Below are 18,991 nucleotides of genomic sequence, written 5' to 3'. Positions count from 1 at the left end.
TCCTAGAGTTAGTGTCCGTGGTGGGAGTATACTCTTAACTAGACTTGAGGCTCCCCCAATGGTTTCTAGCAGCGAGCTAGACTGTGTCAAAGAAATGGCGGAACTGCTACGACCATTTGAAAACTTAAGAAAAGAAATTTCAGGTGATCCCGTCAGCCAGCTGTGTTCGGCAAACAGTTGAAAATATGAGACCTTTAAATGAAATTTAAAGGCAAAGGAATAATCAACTGGCAAGAAGAATCGACAACTTAGAACAATGCGCCATTCTGGTAATTTCAGCTTTAAAGTTCGTGCACTTCAGAGATGCCGTCTAATTAAACGTAATTAGTTACTTAGATAAGTATGTACGAGGAATTAATATAGCTACGATCATGAACGACACATCCGATGTGTCGGATAAAGAAGACGAGTCAAACATTTGGAAATACCACAAGCAGCTGGCACACAAAAACATGACAAATAAGTGATTAACATCTGCAGGAAACATTACTGCCGTCTCCTGTTACACCAGTAAGAAAGAGATCATATTGAAATCTGGGAGAGAATGAAGTCACTTTTCCCAAAACTTGCAAAAACTGCAAAGGAGTATTTTTCCATCATCACAGTATCCGTGCCAAGCAGGTGCCTGTTCTCAGAGGCCGAGGAACTATATTATCTACGCATATTTTCCTAAATTCCACGTTAAATTGTTGTATTTAAAAAAACTTTTTTTTAAAAATGAATTTTCTTTACAAGATCCGTTCTATTTAGTTCTGTAATCTGATTTACGAGTAAAGTCGACCAACAATACCTCTTTCCGATCCTAAAGAAACGGTTGTCATGACTTTACCGCCGGACTGTGTTTGTTTGAGTTTCCGCGGCTTTGGCGAAGAAGGATGCCGCCACAGGCGTGATTGTTCCTTTGTCTCGTCCAGGTTTCGTCACCCGTGGCAAATGAGTCCTGGTCTCCTATTTTTTTTTATAAGTACAGAACTCTGTGTGGCAGTTGGTCACACTGTTATGAAGAGTGCTTCACGCGCTGTGTGTAAACGTGCACGCCGCGCTGAGGCGCTGTCTTGGCTTGGCAGCCGTTGAGAATGGAGTTCCCGTTGGAAGTTACCGCCAAGTGCGAATTGCGCGCAGTTATTCGGTTTTTGTACGCAAAGGGCACTGCGCCGATTGAAATCCATCGCCAACTGACGGAAGTGTATGATGAGTCGTGCATGGATGTCAAAAATGTTCGTAAGTGGTGTAGAGAGTTTGCAGCTGGTCGGACCGAAATTCACGACGAACGAATGAGCGGCAGACAGTGTTGAAGGTTGAGCAAAGCATGCGTGAAGATCGGCGCATCACCCTGGATGATCTCTGCACCCAGAAGCACCGCTCACAGAATTTTAACGGAAACATTGAATTACCGGAAGGACCACATGCGGCAACGAGATTATGCTTCCCGCGCATTTCTTCGCCGCTTTGCAGCCGAACAGGACAACTTTCTGGACTCATTTGCCGCGGGTGACGAAACCTGGACGAGACGAAGCAACAATCACGCCTGTGGCGGCATCCTTCTTCGCCAAAGCCGCGGGAACTCAAACAAACACAGTCCGGCGGTAAAGTCATGACAACCGTTTCTTTAGGATCGGAAAGAGGTATTGTTGGTCGACTTTATGCCCACTGGGACCACAATTGACGCCGACAGATACCGTGCGACTCTGAAAAAACACAAACGAGCAATTTAGAACCGGAGAAGAGGAATGTTGAGCAAGAGCGTACACATTCTCCATGACAACGCTCGCCCACACATTGCTAGGCAAACCGTTGCTCTCCTGCAACAGTTTCAGTGGAACATAATCACTCACCCTATAGTCCTGACTTGGCGCCCAGTGACTATCACCTGTTCCCTACGTTAAAAGAACGTTTGGCCAGAAAGCGATTCAGCTCCGATGACGAGGCGAAAGAAGAGGTTCATAACTTTCTGAACAGCATGGCGGCGAGCTGGTATGACATGGGCATACAAAAACTGCCACAGCATCTACAAAAATGCATCGACAGAAATGGTGATTATGTCGAAAAATAACAATGTTCAAGCTGTAAACTGATGTAAACAATTGTGGAAATAAACAAGTCTATGTATTTATTAAAAAAATAGGAGACCCTCGTATATGAAGGCAGTTTATCATCACATCAATCAGTACCATTATGTTTAATTTTAGGAAAGGTGGGTAGATTTCTGATGAAATAGGTGACTATTTCCAGTTCCAATGTGTTTTAAAAAATGTCTGACCACACAACTTATGTTCTTGTATTATGCTGCTTAAAAGTAAAATCGTTTTGGTGTGCTTTTTCTAGTAATTCTAAAATACATAGAAACATCTTAAATATATCGATGTATCGTTTTTAAAAGCAATGTTCTTTTAACAGCGATGCTTTTCCACATAAGCATTCATGTCTCAACATTACTGCTCTTGCGAGCAATGTTGCAACCCTGCTTCTGATCGTTATTACAATGTGCAGATTGCCATTGACTGTTTGTTGCTTGTAGTCAACAGACGAAACACTGATAGTAAGTCCAGATTCTTGACAGCCTAAGCAATGCTTCGTTCTCGGCTAATGTGTACCATTTAATGTGAGATGCTACGCTTGTAAGTGATCTAATGAATCTTATTATGCCAATGTTTCTCTTACGATAAATACTTTTTGTTCAGCAGTAAACTGTCTTGAGTGCGTCTGCTCACGAACTTCGCTAGATTCTTTATCTGGGATGTAGTCCACTATATTTATTTAGTAAAAATATTTTCTCTGTGCATCGTTTTTATTCTTTTACACAGTACATGTGACACGGCCCAACAAATTATTGTGCCTCCCATGTTTTAAATCTTGAACAATATCAGGCTTACCAACATCTAAATGTTTCAGCGGACTTCTTGCTATTTCGTAGAAATCATCAGTCAACCCTTGTACCCACAGTTTTGATTTTTCCATTATGAATCCTACTGTACAGATGGGAATCTGTGTTATTCATACAATGCAGGCTTTCACAGCTGATATTTATAAAATTCCTGATATCTGCCTTATGCGCATTAAGGCTGTGGTCGGAGGCATAATTCTTTGTCCAAGGTTTCGCCTTCCCGTGCGGCAGACATAATCAGAAACTGTGACTACTCAGAAAGCAGTTGGAGGCATTAACAAGCACAGCAAACAGAACTGTTTATATGTATCCATGCAATGGACGGTTCGTGATGGCATCAGACATCTGCCTAAAGATACGCTATCTATTACAACAGTTTATGATGACTGCGCACTATGTGTGAATTTGGGTGACAACTGTGTTTATCTGAGGCAAGCCTCAGTTATGAAGTTATATGATCTAGATACTGCGCTACATCTTGCTTTGGACAGATTGAACCGTTGTTTGCCGGGCATAGATACAATGATGATGTAAACTTCCTATGTGTGCATAGTGTACATGTTGATGATTTGAAGCATTACCTTCGTTTGCAGATGAACGCTGAACCAAAGCAGAAACAGATTAAATTTGTGTGTGAAAAACATGAATAATGTCAGGCATCCATTGGCTTGAGGGATATACATGCAGAATTTATTGCATGTCAAGAAGCTTTATTTGGGAAATACTGTACAGGTGTGAAGAAGATAAAGAAAGAGTCAGATGATTTTCTTGAAATACTGCATCCTATATATGTGAATAAATAATGTACGTATATATAATCTCAAACTATGTTTGAGATGCAAAAGAAGACCTGAAGAAGAAGAAGAAGAAGAAGAACGGAATTCTCCCCCCTGATAATATACGAGCAATTATTGTAGGTCCATCCAACTGTGGCAAGACTGATTGGAAATTTGTGCTAAGGACTATGGGACCAAATTGCTGAGGTCACTGGTCCCTAGGCTTATGCACTATTTAATCTAACTTAAGCTAAGGACAACACACACACACCCATGCCCGAGGGAGGACTCCCACTTCCGAGGAGGAGAGCCGCGTGAACCGTGACAAGACTGCACAGCAGCAAGACTCATGTCCTCATGATGCTGTTAATACATGTGAATGGAGTCCGATTTGAACATGTTTGTGTAGTCTGAAAAACACTGTTTCCACCCAAGTATCAGCTATTGCGCAGAGTAGATGCTTCATCTATTTGGTAAAGAACTGCGACCCATATGAAGTAATGAGCTGCTGTAGTAGTGAATTCGACATGTCCTTATACACGGCCAATAATCATTACGGTGTTATTCCACAGAACAAGAAGGTTATTGGTCTTATAAAGGACGAGGCGAATGGATTGCCAATCGTGGAGTTTGTAGGTCTGCACTCAAAAATGTATGCGTATCACACATTAGAAGGTGCCACCCAGAGCGGGTTAAGGGTGTGCGTTGTATGGCATCGAGAGCCCTCTCTATTTGCAGTGCCTGTGCAGAGGTGTTCGCGGTGTTGCACCGCAACCACTTCATATGGTGCGGCAGACCAGTATTGGATCGAGAGGACGATAAAAGGGTCATTTGTGATGACGGGATTGAAACTCTCCCGTACGCACACTACTCACTTGTAGTGCGAGAAGGGGGGGGGGGGGGGGGAGGGACTGAGTGATAGTGATTGTGTGTGTGTGTGTGTGTGTGTGTGTGTGTGTGTGTGTGTGTGTACGCGCGCACGCGCGTGTGAAAGAAGAAAGAAAAGCATAAACAAAAATATTAAAAAAGCAAAAAAATAGAAAAATTATATATTGATTTATTTGTTCATACGCAACGTATGTGTAGCCTGTAAATATACATACAATATACCTACGTACCGTGTGCATCTTGTAAATAGAATAGCTTGTAAGTTTTTTCACCTGCCGCTAGCCATCCAAGTCAGAATAGTTTTTAAGTGTATATATATCTATATAGCTCACAGTCCAATAGAATTGTTATTGCAAAAACCTTTGCTATTGGAGACTATTGAAATTAGATTCTAAGCGTGCACAGTCCATCAGAATTATTGTAAAAGCTATGCTTATGGGGCTGTGGAATTTAGTTGTAGTAAAGAAAGTATCTCCGCATTAGTTTTTTGCGTAGGTTTATAAAATAATTTCCTACCACTGTTACTGTTGTAGCGAGTAAGTTAATAGTATTTCTGCATTGGAATAGCAGAGTCAATTTATACCTCAAGAATACTATATTGTACCTCAAGAACTATACTGTATGTGTGTGAACTGAATAAACCAAGAAAAAAATTAGTCACCATATGTCTTTGTTTTTGTTGTTGTTATTATTTACAAAAAAACCCTATCCCCTATTGCATTATGTATGTATATGTATATAAAGGCTGTGCATGTCTCAAATGACATTAGTTTTGCTGAAGATGGGTGCTATTAAGGAGGTGAAGTTTAAGATGGAAGATAACAAAATAAATAGAATGGTTGTATGGAATTATGCCTATCATGCAGCACGAATTGGGTTATGGGAGCAGGAGGCACGTGACCGTGTCTGCAGACATGTCTAAAATTATATCTCCTGTGCTTGAAGAAAACCACAGACATAACATGTGGTTAAAACTGTACAGTGTCAAAGCGGGAACAGGGTTGGGAAAAAAGAAAAAAAACCACAGAGGTTGTGAGGTAAAAATTCAGTTCTTTCTTATCCAACTAAAAATTAATTTTACATTTTCATAAGCAGACACTTCAACACTATTTTCACACTTCTTCTTCATGAGTCGATGGAGAGAAGGACACCCATAGAATTCCAGGTCTTGAATAGCAGCAAACTTAAAGATTTGACGCATCCATGAGATCGTCGTCTTCCCCTTCACGTAAATGATGGTATCCGTGTGATCGAATAATTTAAACGCCCAACTAGCTAATAGATCGACTACGACTGCTCATGGTATCAGCTGCTGCAGGTACTACAGCTCATTCGAATGAGGCTGTTTCAGTAATCTTTGAGCTTAGAGAGAGAGGTATCATCGAATAAGTATGGAGACAGTAGTTCGAGAACTGCACAAGCCAGCAAGCAAAACATACAATTGTAGGCACGTTATGTTTAAAGGTTGGGATGACTTATGGCAAGCTAATCTTGTAGATATGAGGGAGTATTCACATGAGAATAATGGATTCAAATATATTTTAATGGTTATTGATGCATATTCATAATTTGCCTGGGCATTACTGTTAAAACAAATATGGGTAGAAATGTCACGGATGTTTTTGAGCGTTTGCTACAGACAGGAACGAATCTATGCCCAGACAGCCTCCAAACCGACCACGGCGGGGGGTTTTACAACTGGTATTTAAAGATCGTGATGCAGTGATACGGAGTGCATCACTGCTCAACATTCACTCACCTGAAAGCAAGTATCGTGGAGCACCTGAATAGAACAATAGAAGGTCGAATGTGGACGCGTTTTAACTTTCACGGCTCATAGAAATGGACAGATATCCTCCCAGAATTAATTGCTCAGTATAATCCAACCAAACATACCACAGTAAAAATGAGACCAATCGACGTTCGTGATAATGGACTCATGGATATGGTGTACTATCGCATTAAAATGCTGGATCCACACAGAAATTTAATGTAGGTGATTTGGTACATATCTTAAAACACAAGACAGAATTTGGGAAATCATACGTACCGAATGGGTCAACAGAGATATTTACGGTTTCAAAGGTGTAAAGAACGAATCCTAGAACTTATATATTCAAGGGTAGTAAAGGCGAAGAAACTGCAGTCTGCTTCTACACCGAGGAGTTATAGAAAAGACCAGAAATGGACGTGTGTCTCGTGGAAGGAGTCATAAGACGTCGGGGAAATAAACCACTAGTCAAATGGCTTGGTTTTCCTGCTGCACAAAATAGTTGGACTGATGCTAAAGATTTGCTATATAATGGTGGCACACAGTCCACAACCACTGCAGTAGCATAACATGAGTGCTAGGAGACGCATTAGAGGAGGTGGTGCTATTCTAGACGAACTGCCACTGGAATTACACATCCTTGGGCATAACTACTGTGGACTTGGCTTCAAAAACGCTTGGCATGAGGTGATAAGGGGGTTAATATGCTCAACGAAGCGTATATGGAACATTATATCGCATTTTTTTATTTATTTATTTTTTTTTTTTTTTTTTGTCATCAGTCTACTGACGGGTTTGATGCGGCCCGCCACGAATTCCTTTCCTGTGCTAACCTCTTCATCTCAGAGTAGCACTTACAACCTACGTCCTCAATTATTTGCTTGACGTATTCCAATCTCTGTCTTCCTCTACAGTTTTTGCCCTTTACAGCTCCCTCTAGTACCATGGATGTCATTCCCTCATGTCTTAGCAGATGTCCTATCATCCTGTCCCTTCTCCTTATCAGTGTTTTCCACATATTCCTTTCCTCTCCGATCCTGCGTAGAACCCCCTCATTCCTTACCTTATCAGTCCACCTAATTTTCAACATTCGTCTATAGCACCACATCTCAAATGCTTCGATTCTCTTCTGTTCCGGTTTTCCCACAGTCCATGTTTCACTACCATACAATGCTGTACTCCAGACGTACATCCTCAGAAATTTCTTCCTCAAATTAAGGCCGGTATTTGATATTAGTAGACTTCTCTTGGCCAGAAATGCCTTTTTTGCCATAGCGAGTCTGCTTTTGATGTCCTCCTTCCTCCGTCCGTCATTGGTTATTTTACTGCCTAGGTAGCATAATTCCTTAACTTCACTGACTTCGTGACCATCAATCCTGATGTTAAGTTTCTCGCTGTTCTCAGTTCTACTACTTCTCATTACCTTCGTCTTTCTCCGATTTACTCTCAAACCATACTGTGTACTCATTAGACTGTTCATTCCGTTCAGCAGATCATTTAATTCTTCTTCACTTTTACTCAGGATAGCAACGTCATCAGCGAATCGTATCATTGGTATCCTTTCACCTTGTATTTTAATTCCACTCCTGAACCTTTCTTTTATTTCCATCATTGCTTCCTCGATGTACAGATTGAAGAGTAGGGGCGAAAGGCTACAGCCTTGTCTTACACCTTTCTTAATACGAGCACTTCGTTCTTGATCGTCCACTCTTATTATTCCCTCTTGGTTGTTGTACATATTGTATATGACCCGTCTCTCCCTATAGTTTACCCCTACTTTTTTCAGAATCTGGAACAGCTTGGACCATTTTATATTGTCGAACGCTTTTTCCAGGTCGACAAATCCTATGAAAGTGTCTTGATTTTTCTTTAGCCTTGCTTCCATTATTAGCCGTAACGTCAGAATTGCCTCTCTCGTCCCTTTACTTTTCCTAAAGCCAAACTGATCATCACCTAGCGCATTCTCAATTTTCTTTTCCATTCTTCTGTGTATTATTCTTGTAAGCAGCTTCGATGCATGAGCTGTTAAGCTGATTGTGCGATAATTTTCGCACTTGTCAGCTCTTACCGTCTTCGGAATTGTGTGGATGATGCTTTTTTGCAAGTCAGATGGTATATCGCCAGACTCATATATTCTACACATCAACGTGAATAGTCGTTTTGCTGCCACTTCCCCCAATGATTTTAGAAATTCTGATGGAATGTTATTTATCCCTTCTGCCTTATTTGACCGTAAGTCCTCCAAAGCTCTTTTAAATTCCGGGTCTAATACTGGATTCCCTATCTCTTCTAAATCGACTCCTGTTTCTTCTTCTATCACATCAGACAAATCTTCACCCTCATAGAGGCTTTCAGTGTATTCTTTCCACCTATCTGCTCTCTCCTCTGCATTTAACAGTGGAATTCCCGTTGCACTCTTAATGTTACCACCGTTGCTTTTAATGTCACCAAAGGCTGTTTTGACTTTCCTGTATGCTGAGTCTGTCCTTCCGACAATCATATCTTTTTCGATGTTTTCACATTTTTCCTGCAGCCATTTCGTCTTAGCTTCCCTGCACTTCCTATTTATTTCATTCCTCAGCGACTTGTATTTCTGTATTCCTGATTTTCCCGGAACATGTTTGTACTTCCTCCTTTCATCAATCAACTGAAGTATTTCTTCTGTTACCCATGGTTTCTTCGCAGCTACTTTCTTTGTACTTATGTTTTCCTTCCCAACTTCCGTGATGGCCCTTTTTAGAGATGTCCATTCCTCTTCAACTGTACTGCCTACTGCGCTATTCCTTATTGCTGTATCTATAGCGTTAGAGAACTTCAAACGTATCTCGTCATTCCTTAGTACTTCCGTATCCCACCTCTTTGCGTATTGATTCTTCCTGACTAATGTCTTGAACTTCAGCCTACTCTTCATCACTACCATATTGTGATCTGAGTCTATATCTGCTCCTGGGTACGCCTTACAATCCAGTATCTGATTTCGGAATCTCTGTCTGACCATGATGTAATCTAATGAAATCTTCCCGTATCTCCCAGCCTTTTCCAAGTATACCTCCTCCTCCTCTTGTGATTCTTGAACAGGGTATTCGCTATTACTAGCTGAAACTTGTTACAGAACTGAATTAGTCTTTCTCCTCTTTCATTCCTCGTCCCAAGCCCATATTCTCCTGTAACCTTTTCTTCTACTCCTTCCCCTACAACTGCATTCCAGTCGCCCATGACAATTAGATTTTCGTCCCCCTTTACATACTGCATTACCCTTCCAATATCCTCATACACTTTCTCTATCTGTTCATCTTCAGCTTGCGACGTCGGCATGTATACCTGAACTATCGTTGTCGGTGTTGGTCTGCTGTCGATTCTGATTAGAACAACCCGGTCACTGAACTGTTCACAGAAACACACCCTCTGACCTACCTTCCTATTCATAACGAATCCTACACCTGTTATACCATTATCTGCTGCTGTTGATATTACCCGATACTCATCTGACCAGAAATCCTTGTCTTCCTTCCACTTCACTTCACTGACCCCTACTATATCTAGATTGAGCCTTTGCATTTCCCTTTTCAGATTTTCTAGTTTCCCTACCACGTTCAAGCTTCTGACATTCCACTCCCCGACTCGTAGAACGTTATCCTTCCGTTGATTATTCAATCTTTTTCTCATGGTAACCTCCCCCTTGGCAGTCCCCTCCCGGAGATCCGAATGGGGGACTATTCCGGAATCTTTAGCAAATGGAGAGATCATCATGACACTTCTTCAATTACAGGCCACACTGCAATAAATATCTATCAAGTCGTCACATTGCAGATAGGATTTTAGCTGATAAGACTAAGGCAATACGGAGAATACAGGATATTGGTATAGGTCAACGCATCGCAGCATTTGCATTTGATGAAAGCATGCGAGGAAAAATTAAGTTGGGTTTAGGAGTGATGAATTTCAAGCGAGTTATGAATGTTGCACATTGTGCACTAAACAAGAAGGACAAGGGTGGGAAGGAGGGCTGTTTGAAGAACTGTAGCCTGACAGCGATGTATGCAACTAAAAAATGGTTCAAATGGCTCTGAGCACTATGGGACTTAACAGCTGTGGTCATCAGTCCCCTAGAACTTAGAACTACTTAAACCTAACTAACCTAAGGACATCACACACATCCATGCCCTAGGCAGGATTCGTTCTGCGACCGTAGCTGTCGCACGGTTCCGGACTGCGCGCCTAGAACAGCGAGACCACCGCGGCCGGCATGCAACTAAAAACGGACTGAAGCAGGAAGGTGCGGGAAGAAGAAGAAGCGGATCAGTTAAAGCACCTCGAGTTCTACCAATACCCAAGACATCTGGCAGTTTTCTTCCATTTCTCATCTGGGCCCTCTACACACTCGGCAGTAGGGTCCCTCGCTGGTCGTGCTGCAGCTATTGCTCGAATGGTCAACAACGCGCAAAACTTCCAAGCGCAGTTAGAAGAAGCAAGAAGAGAACTGCATGTTGGAAGCCGCGGCCATGGGAATAGGACTATACTTGAAACTGTACAGGTAAGAGCTAGGTCTATTCATAAATTAAAAAAAAGCCCATTAGCGGCCCTACCAGATCGACACATAAATGTGTGTGTGTGTGTGTGTGTGTGTGTGCGTGTGAGAGAGAGAGAGAGAGAGAGAGAGAGAGAGAGAGAGACCGACCTGGCGGCAGCGGGTGCAGGGTGACGGCAGTGCTGAGTCGGCCGCCGCCCAGGCTGACCAGGTGCGGCAGCTCGGCGTGCACCTTGAGCGCGCGGCCCGCCTCGCGCACCTCCAGCCCGGCATCGCACGGCGGCGGCGGCTGCTGCTGCTGCTGCTGCTGCTGCTGGGGCTGGCCGGCCACTCCCGCCGACATCTGCAACAACAGGCCAGCGCCTCATTTCAAAAGCCGTGCAGAGCCGAAGCCTGCTTACATCGTTAGGTTTACTGGTCATAAGACACGAAACGCAGCGTTGTAACGTTATGAAACTCCCTGAAGACTGTAACTGTGTGCCACACTGGGATTCGAACCCGGAACCTCGCAGTATCTGAGGTTCCTTCATTTGGAGACCGCCAATTAGAAAAGGTTTGTTTTATTTTTGCCTTTTGTTACACTCTTTCATACTGAAATTTTCACCATACAGACATGGATTAATAATGCAGATTATACACGGTTCAGTCACATTAACGTGACCGCTGGCTACGTTCGACGTCAACGTGAAATAACCACTCACAGACGGCAAGTGACAGCACTAGAAGTGGAGGCTGTACGTGGCAACATTGCAGGTGTCACCGAGCGAGGTGCACAGTTGATAGCACACTGGACTCGCATTCGGGAGGACGACGGTTCAAACCCGCGTCCGGCCATCCTAATTTAGGTTTTCTATGATTTCCCTAAATCGCTCCAGGCAAATTCCAGGATGATTCCTTTGAAAGGGCACGGCCGACTTGCTACCCCATTCTTCCCTAATCCGAAGGGACCGATGACCTTGCTGTTTGGCCTCCTCTCCCAAATCAACCAAACAATCAACAATGCAGTCTTCGTACATCCATAGTTGTTACTACCCACCTTCCTCACGGAGCACGTCCATATCTCATCACTGACTTCTAGTATCAGGCGCACGCAGTTGACGTCAACAAGTGTTCTACATCTACATGATTACTATGCAATTCACATTTAAGTGCTTGGCAGAGGGTTCATCGAACCACAATCATACTATCTCTCTACCATTCCACTCCCGAACAGCGCGCGGGAAGAACGAACACCTAAACCTTTCTGTTCGAGCTCTGATTTCTCTTATTTTATTTTGATGATCATTCGTACCTATGTAGGTTGGGCTTAACAAAATATTTTCTCATTCGGAAGAGAAAGTTGGTGACTGAAATTTCGTAAATATATCTCGCCGCGACGAAAAACGTCTTTGCTTTAATGACTTCCATACCAACTCGCGTATCATATCTGCCACACTCTCTCCCCTATTACGTGATAATACAAAACGAGCTGCCTTTTTTGCACCCTTTCGATGTCCTCCGTCAATCCTACCTGGTAAGGATCCCACACCGCGCAGCAATATTCTAACAGAGGACGAACGAGTGTAGTGTAAGCTGTCTCTTTAGCGGACTTGTTGCATCTTCTAAGTGTCCTGCCAATGAAACGCAACCTTTGGCTCGCCTTCCCCACAATATTATCTATGTGGTCTTTCCAACTGAAGTTGTTCGTAATTTTAACACCCAGGTACTTAGTTGAATTGACAGCCTTGAGAATTGTACTATTTATCGAGTAATCGAATTCCAACGGATTTCTTTTGGAACTCTCGTGGATCACCTCACACTTTTCGTTATTTAGCGTTAACCGCCACCTGCCTCACCACACAGCAATCTTTTCTAAATCGCTTAGCAACTGATACTGGTCTTCGGATGACCTTACTAGACGGTAACTTACAGCATCATCTGCGAACAACCAAAGAACTGCTCAGATTGTCACCCAGGTCATTTATATCGATCAGGGCCTGAAGATGACGTTACAACGTTGAAACTAGTTGCCAAAATAAAATCGACACCTCAAATACAGCTGGAGGAATTTCTACATTTTTAATATAAACAATGCAGTCGTTGTAATGTGGAAACGGAGCGATTTATGTGACCTCCAAAAGGGCATCAGTAGCTTTCGGGCCGAAGGTGGAAGCATTTCCGAAACGGCGAAGTATGTAAGATCTTCGCGTGCCGCCGTGGTTAAAATATACCGTGCACGGCAAAACGGCGGTATACAAAACCGGCGCCGTGACAACCGTGATGCACCTCAGGCCGTAGATCACCGGGATGAACGACGGTTGAAGAGATGTGTACTGGCGAACAGACGAGCAACTCTTGAGCAGCTAATCGCCCAGATGAACCAACATGCTACAAATGCTACCAACAATCTCTCTTCCAGTACCATTCAGTGAACGTTGCAGCGTATGGCCCTCCGCAGCAGGCGGCTGGTTCACGTACCCGGGCTGACTGCTGTTCATCAGCGACGAAGGCTGGAATTTGGACGCCAGTACCGCGACTGGAAGTCCGCTGAATGCCAACAGGTGGGGTTTCCAGATGAATCACCTTCTATCCTCCATCGGACAGATGGCCACTGGCGTGTACAGCATCTAACGTCGGAAAGCAAACACCCTGCAGCAATTGTCGGAAGGTCCAGGCCTCAGGAGGGAACGTTACGGTCTCTGGATTGTTTTCGTGCAACACCCTGGGTGATCTCGTCATTCCAGAAGGCGCAATGGATCGACACACGTGCGCATCTATCCTTGGAGACCTTGTCCACCCCTACATTAAGTTTGTTTTTCCTCGGCATGATGCCATCTACGAGCAAGACAATGCAGCGTGTCATATAGGTCAAAGTGTACGTACGTGGTTTACCTTACTTCCCTGACCAGCAGACTCCCCGGATTTAAAGCCAATCGAGACTCTGTGGGACCACCTCAATCGAGCTCTTCGTGCCATGGATCCTAAACTGAGAAAGAGCACAGCTCGCGACGATACTCGAGTCAGCATGGCTCCGCATCAATTTCAAAACATCCAGAACCTCACTGACAATCTTCCTGCGCATTTCGCAGCTGTCCGCACTGCAGAAGTTGTTTATTCAGGCTTCTGACAGGTAATTTCAATGTGCCTGGGCAATGTAAAATTTGTGTTTTTCTTTGGAGATTAATGTTGAGAACTACGTACTAACACCCGTCTGTGCTTTTATACTTCACGAACATTTGAGACACAACACCAACATCTGTCTGCTGTGAACTATATCCAGTGGGATATGTTTGTGAGACTGAGGCATGTAAGTCGGCTCGATGCCGTAAAAGGTACTCTTGTGGCAATATACAGGGGCACCAATACGCCATGGTGCCCACCAGGTGCCGCCGCCTGTTTGCCACGGGTGCCCGACAAGTTACTGAAACCGAGGGCACACCACAACAAATCGACTTCGCCCCTTATAAATGGCTCTGAGCACTAGGCGACTTAGCATCTGAAGTCATCAGTCCCCCAGAACTTCGAACTACTTAAATCTAACTAATCTAAGGACACCGAGCGAGGTGGCGCAGTGGTTAGCACACTGGATTCGCATTCGGGAGGACGACGGTTCAATCCCGCGTCCGGCCATCCTGATTTAGGTTATCCGTGATTTCCTAAATCGCTCCAGGCAAATGCAGGGATGGTTTCCTTGAAAGGGCACAGCCGACTTCCTTACCCGTCCTTCCCTAATCCGATGAGACCGACGACCTCGCTGTTTGGTCTCTTCCCCCAAAACAACACAACAACCTAAGGACATCACACACATCCATGCCCGAGGCAGGATCCGAACCTGCGACCGTAACTGAAGCGCCTAGAACCGCTCGTCCACTGCGGCCGGCCCCTTATAAATATTGGCCGTTCTGACAGTCAGCTGATCGAACAGAGAGACATCGAGTTGCCGTCAGTTACAGAGGTTGCTACCACTCTACCGTCATCCTGACGAGACCACCTGCCAGGAGTCTAGATGGAGCACCGACTGACCAAGAGTCGAAATGAGGCCCTCGTAGCCAGCAATCACTGGACGCTGGACAGGGGTTTGCTCCGCCGACGTCTGCGCTTATGTCACTTGCCACAGCTGGGGCACGCTACCAGCCTGTCCCACAGTTGGCGTGGCCGCGCCACTCTGCCACATCTGTTCCAGAGGTAGCTCGGCTGCCGGCTGGGAGTGTTTACCACGCAAGGTCACGCAACGCCTGGGCTGCGCTGGGCGTAGCAGCAACAGCAGCAGCAGGAGGCCTCTTCACGACAACGCTTCGCTGCCGAGGTCCGTGGGTCAATGTTCACCTGCCAGATGTGATCTTGGGCTACTGATACGCACTAATAGAAAGTAGTAAACCGATTCTACCGTCATCGAGCGGCTTTTGAGTCGCCCGACCCACCGTCTTCCACTACAGCACACGTTCACATCGCTCTACACAGAGATGCTGCGTGAAAACGATGCGATCTTTAGGTTTGCAGGAGTCATGAACTAATTTCGCTGTTCATATAGTCAGAAACGCATCTGCGGTTTTTTGTTTGGATTAAATAATTTTATTTCCTAGTAATTGAGATCAATAATATGAACGATTTTTAAAATTTTGAAGTCCTATCATCCTCATTTAAGACGACGTGACGAAATGTAATTGACTCACACAACAATGTACAACAGTCCACTGCAACCATAGCCACAACATCGATTTTATTCACGATATGAAATGCTATCATACTCAGAAAACATTTGTATTACCTGAGATTTTCTGCATAATTATTCTGTGACTTTAAATAAGTTATACTCAAGCAAAGGAACGTTTAACTTCGTGTCGCTGAGATGAAAAATTTGCTGTCTTCCGTTATTCTTTTTCACTTTTTCAGTTCGAGTATTGTCTACCTGTATGCCACAGTTCCGAACTGTAGATCAACTCAGTCTGCATTTTAATTTAATCTTGAATGCGGACAGTCTGTTTAAGAAGTTTTTTTTGCCATTTTTAAGTTATCATACTATACACAAGAGTTGAAGTATTGATTTGTAAACCAAACTGAATTTTGAAACGAATTACGAACCGTCTTAATCACATTCCACACACATGGTTAAGAGTGTTTTATTCAAACTGTTGTAGAGTGCTATGGTTACTATAAGTGTAAGACCGAAAGTGATGGTACCGTTGTTATAAAGGGATCGTACTATTTGAGTGCGTCTGACAGTCTGTGGGGTGCTCGTAAGCTATTCTGATGCCTTTTGAGTGCCATTGTTGCTTCCAGCTGGGTGTCGCTCTTGGTGCAGACAACTGGGAATAAATTAACCGAAAGATAATTAATGCAGAAAAAACATCACTTTCTGTTTGCGACAGAGAAAGAGTCATTTGCCAGAAAATCGTCAAAAGTGTTTGAGAGTAGGTACCGTGACTTAACAACCACTAATGCTTGGCCGTTTCATTCCTACACGAATTATTACTAAAAATCTGCTGCTTATGGTATAGCTTTTGATGTTAAATTTGATATACTTTATACTCGTGCAATGTTCTGGCGACTGTCATATTTTTCGTTGTTCTTTATTGTTGTCCTGTTTACAGACGTGGCGAATTTTCATTACGCGAGTGGGATCTCGCAAGTACTTTTGAAGACAGTGGGGAAGCTCGAGAGCCTTGTACAAATAGCTGAGTTGGTAAAAAGAATTTCCCGCGAAACGTAAAGTTTCCGAGCTCGAATCCCTGTTCGGCACACAGTTTGACCTGCTCGACAGGGTCATCCTGGAAAACTGACACTGTGCATCTTCAGTGTTGCACAGCGACTTAAATAATTCGTCAAATTTCGCCCATACAGGCGTACAGATACAATTCTTCCACTGATATCGCAGTCCCATATTTCCCAGCCGCTCCAGTGCTGGCCAGAAGACACGCGACCGGGATACCTGTAAAGGTGTGGTGTCTGTACGTCTGTTTGGACGAAATTTATTGTGCGTTGCCTGCCGAAAGAATATAAGAATTCACTTAACGACCGTTACCTGCATTACGCAGGATGTAAAATATCAAAATGCCTGTTTTCAGTTCATGAAACAGAAGCACCGTATTCTGAAGCATAGCTTTGATGTGGTTTATTCATGAATCAGCATGGGCTAAATGCAGAAGAATGAGGGCAATGTCGTACATCATAAGCACACTGTAACGATCCACTACATGGAAGTGCAGTCCTTTCTACAACGGGCATTCACACTGACGCTCTGAATGAGGAAGTGGGTGACCCGGCTGGTTGCCAGTTCTTCGCAGCGCTCTGATTGGCCCCCATTGTGGTGATCGCGTTTCCAATTAGAACAGGGCCACGTCGAGAGTGATAGCATCGACCGGTCGGCGACGCACGAGCCATTAGCTTCGTCGTTCAACCGTGGCGGCGTGCCTGCTCTTCCCCTGATATCACCGCAGGGTGGTGCCTTTGATGGAGCCGCCATGATCACAAATCAGGAAATTGCCTTGTCTGTCCTCTATATCTTGTTTTGTGCGCTTCCGCATCAGACTCCGCCTTGCAGCTCCACGTTGCATATGCCAATAAGCTGACGTACTACGAAATCGTGGTAGATGGAAGCTGAGTGTCCAATATCCCCTTGACTATGAGGTCATTAGAGACAGAGCACAAGCCCGGAAATGACAAGGATGACGAAAACAACTAGTCTTGAGTTTTTCGTAGGAATTGAACCGGAATTTACTTTACAGAGTGTGGGGAACACAGTGGAATTTGTAAGAATTCGAAGCCTATTCCAAATCCAGTGACAAAATAAATGCGACGCTTCGCTCGGTACAGTGTAGCACGGACAGGCCGAGAACACCACATGATCGCCTTACATGGTTGTATAAGAGGAAAGAGAAAAGAGACAATCAAGTTCTTTGATGGCATATGCAGGATGGTTGTAACGAAACTTTCGCTACTTGATGGGGCCCACACGAAAAACGAGTCCGCGCGGTGTAGCCGTACGGTCTCAGGCGCCTTTCCACGGTTCGCGCGGCTCTCCGCGTCGGAGGTTCGAGTCCTCCCTCGGGAATGGGTGTGTGTGTTGTCCTTAACGCAAGTTAGTTTAAGTTAGATTAAGTAGATTGTTAGCCTACGGACCGATGACCTCCGTAGTTTGGTCCCATAGGAACTTAACACAAATTTAAAAGAGTGATCGTAGGACAATGAAACTCTTGTGGAAACATGTAATAATAGGGACACGCGGAAAAGAAATAGCGAATAAATCCACGTGAGAGGTTAACATTGGTTAACTGCGTACCATGTTTACGTCCCAGGTTACAAATCTTGGTCATTGTTACGACCACCTGCATCCACGCAACCTGGAACCGCATTAGAGATTGCTCTACTGCTGCCCGAAACGTCCCAGGTGGGAACCTGACTACCTTCCTCGCTATGCTCATCTTCAGTCTCCAAACCGTGTTACTGCCCCGTTGGTAAACCTTGTCCTTCAGGCAGCCCTGCAGCCACAAATCACACACGTTCAAATCTGGTGATCTTTATGACCACGCGCTGTGAAATGAAATGATCTGCCAGTGATTCGGTTTCCTCCAGATGTGTTGATGAACCGAGTGACCTCACGAGCAATGTGAGGTGGAGCTCCATCGTGCATAAAAATAGCTGAGTACAAAGCACCCTTCTCCCTCAGAATAGGGATCTCATGTTGGCGCAGCCGAGCACAGTAATGTGTGCCGTTCACGCTGCATATCCTTGGTCCTCGGAGTCCGAGCTCCTCACCAGTAATTGCACCTAACGGTAACTCATGGCACTGTCACTACTAACAGCGCAGTACTGTCCACACTGCTTGTCCTCTACCATTGGAGTGAGAACTTCCCTCCACTGTCGGCGCGTAACAGTTAAATCATGACACTGGCGCCATTAACAACGCAAATGCTGCAGCGAACCGTCTGAACATCATCCCTGTGAAGTTGGGTTCCTTACGGTAAATAGTTTTCCGTTTACACTGGCTCAAGTAGCGAAAGTTTAATTATAACCACCCTGTATACTCCTGCACTGCCTTAAGCGTCTGAGATACAATTAGTCCATTCTACTTTTAGTTGTATATATATTGATCTTCTTGAATACATTAATATTACCGAAAATCGCTGGACGACGAAGGAATTTTAGTAGCCATCAGTATTTGAACC

General features: G+C 44.2%; 1 protein-coding gene across 4 annotated transcripts in view; it reads right to left on the bottom strand.

Annotated features, from left to right (window-relative positions):
* Positions 1 to 18,991, bottom strand: part of LOC126457732 (pleckstrin homology-like domain family B member 1) — a 1,069,305-nt gene that overhangs the window by 291,869 nt on the left and 758,445 nt on the right. For all 4 annotated transcript variants that reach the window (XM_050094273.1, XM_050094272.1, XM_050094274.1 and 1 more), the window contains one exon: positions 10,998 to 11,190. In XM_050094273.1, the coding sequence (XP_049950230.1) occupies positions 10,998 to 11,190 (193 nt within the window). The remainder of the gene's footprint in view (positions 1 to 10,997; positions 11,191 to 18,991) is intronic.

This window comes from Schistocerca serialis, chromosome 2 (genome assembly GCF_023864345.2).
Source record: "Schistocerca serialis cubense isolate TAMUIC-IGC-003099 chromosome 2, iqSchSeri2.2, whole genome shotgun sequence".
NCBI lineage: Eukaryota > Metazoa > Arthropoda > Insecta > Orthoptera > Acrididae > Schistocerca > Schistocerca serialis.
The sequence above is the reverse complement of the archived record's forward strand: the minus strand, read 5'-3'. Positions and strand labels throughout refer to the sequence as shown.